Source organism: Falco rusticolus, chromosome 4, assembly GCF_015220075.1.
Source record: "Falco rusticolus isolate bFalRus1 chromosome 4, bFalRus1.pri, whole genome shotgun sequence".
Classification (NCBI taxonomy): domain Eukaryota; kingdom Metazoa; phylum Chordata; class Aves; order Falconiformes; family Falconidae; genus Falco; species Falco rusticolus.
Genome location: NC_051190.1, coordinates 27,555,828 through 27,562,848, shown reverse-complemented (window position 1 = coordinate 27,562,848; position 7,021 = coordinate 27,555,828). Strand labels below are relative to the sequence as shown.

Genomic DNA, 7,021 nt, shown 5'->3' with positions numbered 1-7,021 from the left:
CCAGCTGACAGCCTCATGCTGCCATCTGTGCTACAAGGGCTTGGGAACTTCAGTTTTGAATAAAAGGGAGAATGATTAACTAGTAAACGAGCAGGGTGGTTACAGCTGCCTGAAGAGTGGGTGAAAGGAAATTACTTTGAGCCTCCACTGTAACAGGGCTGTGTTTTTCTGGGTTTTGGCTGTTCTTAAAGCCTGGGGTTCTTTTAACCTTTAACACTAACTGCAACCACCATTTACGTGTCATAAATTCCTTCCTTATGAATGTCACCTGGTCTCAGCAGCACAGTGTCATGTCTATCCGTACTCCTCTGCCATGAGTAGAGATTCTCTGCAGGGTGAAACAGCTGCCAATGCTCTGCCATGCCCAAGTACCAGAGACAGCTTTCCAGAAAATTATAAAGGCAGCAGCGAGCCTGTCTCTGGGAGAAGAGTGTGTTTGTGAGAGATATCAACAGTTGCCTTGGAACAAAGGAATGGCATTGAACTCAGGAAACACACTGAAAACATCACCCCCACACGTGCCCTTGTGTAAGGAGCAAACTATCAGACTGAAAAGCTCCTGCAGTGAAATGCTCACAAGCTAAACACATTAAGGCCTTGAAGAAGGTATGTGAGGTTCTTCATAAACATGCTCGGGACACTGAGGAGTCAAAAAAAACCCCAAACAAACCCACCAAAAACAACCAACCAAACCAGAGAAAACAGGCAAAAAGCCCTCTTAATGCAGGTAGCAGCGGCGGGGATCTATAGACTTGCATATCTTCAATACTGTTCTATGGACTTTGGGGTTTTAAATTTTTTTTTAAACCCTTGCTTTTCAGTTTTCTTTTAACCTTTCTTCTGAGGGTCCCTGCAGCTCAGCTGTGAACAGCGAAGCTGAGCAAACACACGTGTTGGTTTTGCTCAGTCTCAGTGTGTTAAGCATCCAACTGCTCATTCGAAATCGGTGCAATTCAGGAGATCAGTTGTAGCACCACACTGCAAAGCTGCGCATGAATAAATTCACTGCACCCCTGTGGGCACAAAGTCTGGGCTTTATCTGGGTTTAACAGGTTTCTCATGACTAGAAACTCTGCTGTGCAGTTGGGCTGCAATTGGAATGGGGGCAGGTAACTGTGCTCAAGGGAAAAAAGATATTTAAATGGTAGCAGGTTTAATGTTTGCCTTTCAAGTATTTCAAACACAGATATTTATCCTGCTACTGTAGGTAACAGCTTCCCAAATGCTTTTGAAAAGGAAACAAAATTCCTTGTGTCTCCTCTGAGCCAACAGGAAATACTTACTAATTTGGATTCCAACATGACTCAGTTCAGAGATTACAACACTTGCCAAAACAGCTGGTGGAGGAGCTTACTGGAAGCATAGAATCAACAAAAACAAGATCAGAAAAAAAGAAAGAGATGAAAAGTCATCTGTAACCACGTTTGGAAAGGTATTTATAAATAGTATAAAAGCTGCTAATGCTCACAGCAAAATTACAGTGATCGCATTATCTTTCCTGAAATTATATTTATTCAATCATACTGCTCAGCGTGACATAACGACTGCCCCTAACCGGATGCTCTACTTGATAGGTGTCCTGGAGGCTCTGCAGTTCTGTGTGTTACTACTTGTATCTCGACAGTTTCAAGGTCTTGGTATCGTGTTAAGTCATTCTTACAGTCATCTCTTGGTGTTCGCAGTCAACACAAGAGATTACATGCCCAAATTTAAATATGAAAATGACTAAGCAGTTAGTCATTTCACTGTAGCATACACCTCTCTCTCTTTTGTACCTGTAAGAATAGCAGATCTGGGATGATCTAGGCCTTGGAAGCATCCCTTCTGGCACAAACAAATAAAAACCCTAGCAGCAGAAAGACAAACAGATATATTTAGGCAACTGGGTTTATTCAGCCTAGAAGACACTCGCTCAGAGGGGCACTCACTGAGGCCACGATAAGACATCAGAAGCTCTTCAGATGGTGGCCAGCTCGGCCTGCCTCACGCTGCAGCTATCCGAGAGCACACACTGGCGCTGGGGCTCCTGTCGCACACTGCTAACAACCAGCAGCGCTTCGGTCCTTAGCTGAGATTGTGCAGCGGGAAAGAAAACCTGAGTCTAGCAGACTAGATCATCACTATGCTGCTGTTTTACTGCCTTTCTTTTGATTAAAAACAAAAAACCCAAAAAAACAGTGAAGGGAAGCCATGGTGTTGTGATGGCTGGAGGGACTCACTGAAGGGAGATGGTACTTTCTGCTCCTCCCCACGCTCCTGCACAGAACTCGGTGCTGCTTGTGACTGCACACAGAGCTGGCTTAGTAAGACTCTACTTTCTTTGCAGAGCCTTCTCTAAAGCTTATTTTTTAATTAATATCTGCATTTAAAACGTAATTTGTTCTAGCAGAAGTTAAAACCATGCAGCAAAGATTTGTTTAACACCACGGTCTCTCTAACTCCTCTAAAGTATGCTGTCCTCTTCCCCTCTGGCCCTTACTGAAGCTTGATGCAGAAATAAAATCTGGAAGTGGAAGAGTTGTCATCTTGTTCTAAATGCAAAAACCCAGGTTGCTTCACTGAAAACTGTGGAAAGGTTTGTTTCTACAGTGCATAAGCTATTTTAATTAGTTGCATGAACTCTAAAGGACTATGTGGGATTATAAAGAAAACTGCTGTTGCTTTTGCGGAGGGAAGCACATGGCACAGAGAAACACATGTACATTTTACTGGAACATTTCCATATTCCCTTCCTTTTAAGAAGGTGCAATAATTTCAATTTCCCGTTTCTACCACAAAAAACATTAGTAAAAAGAACTGAGTTTGCAATGATGTTTTAAACACAGGAAAACTGCTACAACTATAAACTTACCTGTTCTGAAGTATATAAAGAGTGTACAAAAGGCTGTTACAAAAAATATTTTTTTTTACAGGTCTTACTTTGAAATACTCTGATATTACTCAAAAAATGCTAAATGACATTAATTTACACAATACTTCAACCTGTTTGCTTACTGAAAGGATTACACTCGGGTAGTTATTCCAAAGCATCAAGGCGTTGTGTTTCTTTTGGAATAATGGTCCCCACTGACATTTTCTCAGTTTAGTCAGATACTCATTTCCCATTGCCACAAAAAGCCCCAATGTGGTTAACTTCTCTGTGAGCCTCTGAGTATCTCACACCCAAGTTCAGTACTTATGAATCCCTTCTGTAACAGGCACCAGAGCAGAGTTCTGCATGTCGCTCGGGCTCACATCATAGCCCAACTTCTTCATGTCTTTGGTCACTACATTGAAGGAAATGGTCACAAAGCCTTGAGATCGCACCCTCGTTACTAGAAGAAGGAAGACGTGAATAAAACCGGTTAAGAGATGTTTTTGAGTAGTTGTTGAACTCCTTATACATCCAGGTAGGACTTTTCTCAGCAGGAACAACTTGTCTTTTTTATCAGCAGAAGATGGGTGGCCAAGCTGTGGCCTGCTGTCATGCAAGGGTTGCAGTCAGGAGCTCCCAGGGACTTACCTTCTCTTCCTTCTCCCTGTGCTACCACTTTGGGGTCAGTAAATTCTGGACGTCTCCCTGTGAACCAGCTTGGAGAAGAAAATAGAAAATAATTAATTGGATACATTCGCTAGTGTTTGGATTTGATACAGTTCATGATATGCATATTAAAAAAGCAAAGGGAAGGTTTAATGAAACTCCCAGCTTTTGTTTGCAGTAGAGGGTTTTGAAGACTGACTCACTTTATTGCCGGTCTACTTTGATCAAAGATAAGTTTGTCTCTCTAAGGAGAAAAATATTAAACCAATTTCACACACATTATGTTAAATTCAAGTTATTTCTGGGCTAGACAGAATCTTTTTATGGCAAAGAAGTCTGAAACTAATTCAGCTCCTGATTACCCAGAGTGATGGAGGGGCTTGGATACTCTCGATACATCAGAGGCGCACGTAATACAAAAGTGAGTATTACAATATATATCTGTATACAATACAGATCAGAGTGTAGATCTACAAAAAGGACATCGTAAAGAGAAGTAAATCAGTGGAATCCTGACCATCAGGCACAGACTCCCATGCTGCCTCTGACCCAAAGTGCTCAAGTACCACAGGACCAACTCTGCAAGGGCAGGCTCTGCTGGTACTGGCAATCCACCACCGAACAATCAGCTCACAGGTCATTCAGACTGTACTCAATACAATGGAAGGAAAAAAACTTAATACACTCAGTTGCTGTGTATAGACTGCTACTTTGGAAGGTGTGTGTGTGTAAACAAGACAAAGGCTGCAGAAAATGCATTCCAGATGGAAGAAAAGGTAGAACTGGGAATTGTTTTTCCATGTTGCCTCTGCTTTCCAGGTTGCTCTTAATGTGGCTGTCTTTCAAGAAAAGCCCCCAGCTACAGTAAGATTTAGGGATGGACTGCAGCATGCCTCCTTAGAGTCCAGTGGCAACTAAAATGCTCAGTAAAATGAGCTTTAAGTAGTGCCTCTGCAAGTCACATCACTGACGTGAATTGACCTGTGGAACATAGAGCTACCACTCAGTACAGGAACTCATGTACCAGTCTGCTCTGCTGAAATCAGTGTTCAAATGTGAGGATGAAGAAAAGATGAGTCAGCATTACTGCAAGCAGGTAGTTAGCATGTTTTAAGAAAGCTCCTCAGAAGATCTAGACACCTAAAAATGTGATTTTACTTACAAAACTCAAAACTATCTGGTTATGATACAAAGTATTCACATGTATGCACCAGTGAGTAGCTGCATATACCTTTGTGACTAAGAGCAAAAGGACTTAAAAAAAAAAAAAAGAAAAGAAAAAGTCTTTTAATTATTACCTTGTAAACTTCTGCAGCCTAGAGGTGGACTCTGGAACAAACATAGCAATGGTTCTTGTATGCCTAAAACAAACACAAGATGTGCATAACTTAAGAAACTAACCAAACAGCACTGGCAAGATTTCCTGTATTTATAAAGGTACCAGAATTTCAGACACATCAGACCACTGAAGTTCTTCATTATAGCACCTTCCCTTCCACAAAGAAAGGGTTTGTTTGCATAGGAAAAGAGTATCTTCCTTCATTTCCAGTGGTAGGAATGAAAGCTTAGCATGTGCTGAGACAGATGAGGAGAGGTAACATACTGCGCTTCATACTTGAGCTTTCTACATGCCAGTTTTGACTTTACAGTTGTCTACAGGATTACCAAAAATTATTTGATAACCAGGGGCAGCTGCTAGAAAATCCATGCTCTTTGTACCAGATGGAGAATACACGATAAGGAGATAGGGGAACATTTCTGTTTCTGAAACAACATAGTGACTAGAAAAACCCCCCTCTGTTTCTGTCCTGAAAGACAGGTTGTCACCTTACCTTCCAGGTGTGATGGGAACATGAACAGCTCCATAACCTCTGACCACATCGTTTCCAAAAAAGTCAGGTCCATAGACGCTCACTATGATCTGTGGCCCTGCAAACAAAGCGTCTGTGAGAGGTGTGCCTGGTCTGCGAGCTGCATCCCACCACCCCCAGCACTCACAGCCGGACGGGTTGGTGCTCTTGAAGGTAATGTCGATGGGGAAGTTCCAGACGAGTGTGGTGGGCGCGACGTCGCTTTTGGAGGTGATCTGGGAGATACCCTCCTCCAGGCCCTGCGGGGAGAATGTGGCATAAGCGGGGGGCTGGCACAAAGTCCGTTACACACATGCCACGCTGCCAGTGGGCCTGGCAGGCGGGCTGGGTTTCAGGGCCGCACAGTGGCGCCTTACCGCAGTGGGAACCCAGTCCTGGCCATAGACGAAGCAGAACTTGCAGTACAGGTCGTCAAATCCGGGGAACTGCCGGAGAGAGAGGCTGTGCTGGTGGGGGGATGCTGGGGCTGAGGGCCAGCCCCAGTCGGGGGGCTGAGGGTGGCCTGCACCGCCACGACTGCGGGTCAGGGCTGAGGGGGGGTGGGCGAGTCAGGGGGCTGAGGCCGGGGGCTGATGGGGGGACCCCCGGGTCAGGGGGCTGAGGCCGGGGGCTGTGTGGCGGGGCCCCGGCTCAGGGGGCTGAGGGCGCAGAGGCCGGGCCCGGCGGCCACCCGGGCGGAGGCAGCGCTGCCTGGCGCCCGAGGCCCGGCCGCCTCACCGGGCCGCACTGCTGAGGCCGCGGCCGGGCTGTGTGGCGGGGCCCCGCGCTCCCCCTCCCCGCCCTGCGGCCGCGGTGCGCTCACCTGCCCGCTCTCGATCTGCCCGGTGACCGCCAGCAGGAACACGCTGGGGCTGCCGGCGGCCGCCATGACGCGGCCCGCCCCGGGGCCAGGGGCCGCGCTCCCGCCGTTGCCATGGCCACGGACGGCGCGGCGGCGGGGACAGCCTTCCTCGGCGGGCGGCGCTTCGCGGAGCTGCCGCTCGGAGGCCGGCCCCGCTCCCCAACCCGGGGCGGGCCGCCGCGAAACGCGGGGAGACCCCGCCCCGGGGGCAGCCCCCGCCAGGGACCCGCCCGGCGCCCCCCGCCGCTCCCCTCGGCTCGGCCCGGCCCGGCCCGGGGGGCCCCTCGCACGCCACCTCGTAGCCTGAACTGTCCGGATTTATTTTTATCGTTATTATTTTCACATGAGCTCAGCCCCCGCGAGCTCGCTGCGAAGCACAGCCCGGGGACGGCGACTGCTCCGTGGCCACTAGATGTTGCTGCCGGCTGGGACAACTCGGCTCCGTCTGCCCCTGGCCGGGCCGGAGCCGCCACGTGTTTTCCAGGGAGGAAAAGCCTTTGGGATCGGTGGGAAAATGGGCTTTGTGGCCTGCGGAGGGTCGCCCTCCCGAGCCGCGCTGCGGCGGGAGGCCGGGGTCATCCCCTCGCCGTGCCGTACCCCATCCGGATGTGGCCCTGCATCCCGCGGGAGGGGAAGTGGGATGGTGCTGCTTTAATTAGCCTGTGCTAATTAAAAGGAGAGGGTAAATTTTGTGTGTAAATGAGGCAAATGAATGTGCTGGGGCCCTGCAGAGCTGAAACCACTGAAATCTGCTGACTGGGACTTAATTTTCCCCCACGGAGGCTGCAC

At 48.1% G+C, this 7,021-nt stretch overlaps 1 protein-coding gene across 1 annotated transcript; it reads right to left on the bottom strand.

Moving 5' to 3' along the window:
* Positions 1-1,415: 1,415 nt before the first annotated feature.
* Positions 1,416-6,297, bottom strand: B9D1 (B9 domain containing 1). The gene is made up of 7 exons (XM_037383344.1): positions 6,194-6,297; positions 5,748-5,816; positions 5,519-5,630; positions 5,353-5,449; positions 4,819-4,881; positions 3,503-3,570; positions 1,416-3,314 (listed from the first exon to the last, which is right to left on the bottom strand). The coding sequence occupies exons 1-7, from the start codon at positions 6,257-6,259 to the stop codon at positions 3,169-3,171; spliced, it is 621 nt and encodes a 206-aa protein (XP_037239241.1). The 5' UTR covers positions 6,260-6,297; the 3' UTR covers positions 1,416-3,168.
* Between the last annotated feature and the right edge of the window lie 724 nt (positions 6,298-7,021).

Excerpts from the sequence above, each read along its gene's own strand:
- B9D1 (XM_037383344.1), bottom strand. The coding sequence starts at position 6,259 with ATGGCGGCCGCCGGCAGCCCCAGCGTGTTCCTGCTGGCGGTCACCGGG. Across the intron at positions 5,817-6,193 it reads GGCAGATCGAGAGCGGGCAG|TTCCCCGGATTTGACGACCT; the intron begins GTGAGCGCACCG and ends TCTCTCCGGCAG. Across the intron at positions 5,450-5,518 it reads GAGCACCAACCCGTCCGGCT|GGCCACAGATCATAGTGAGC; the intron begins GTGAGTGCTGGG and ends CTTTGTTTGCAG.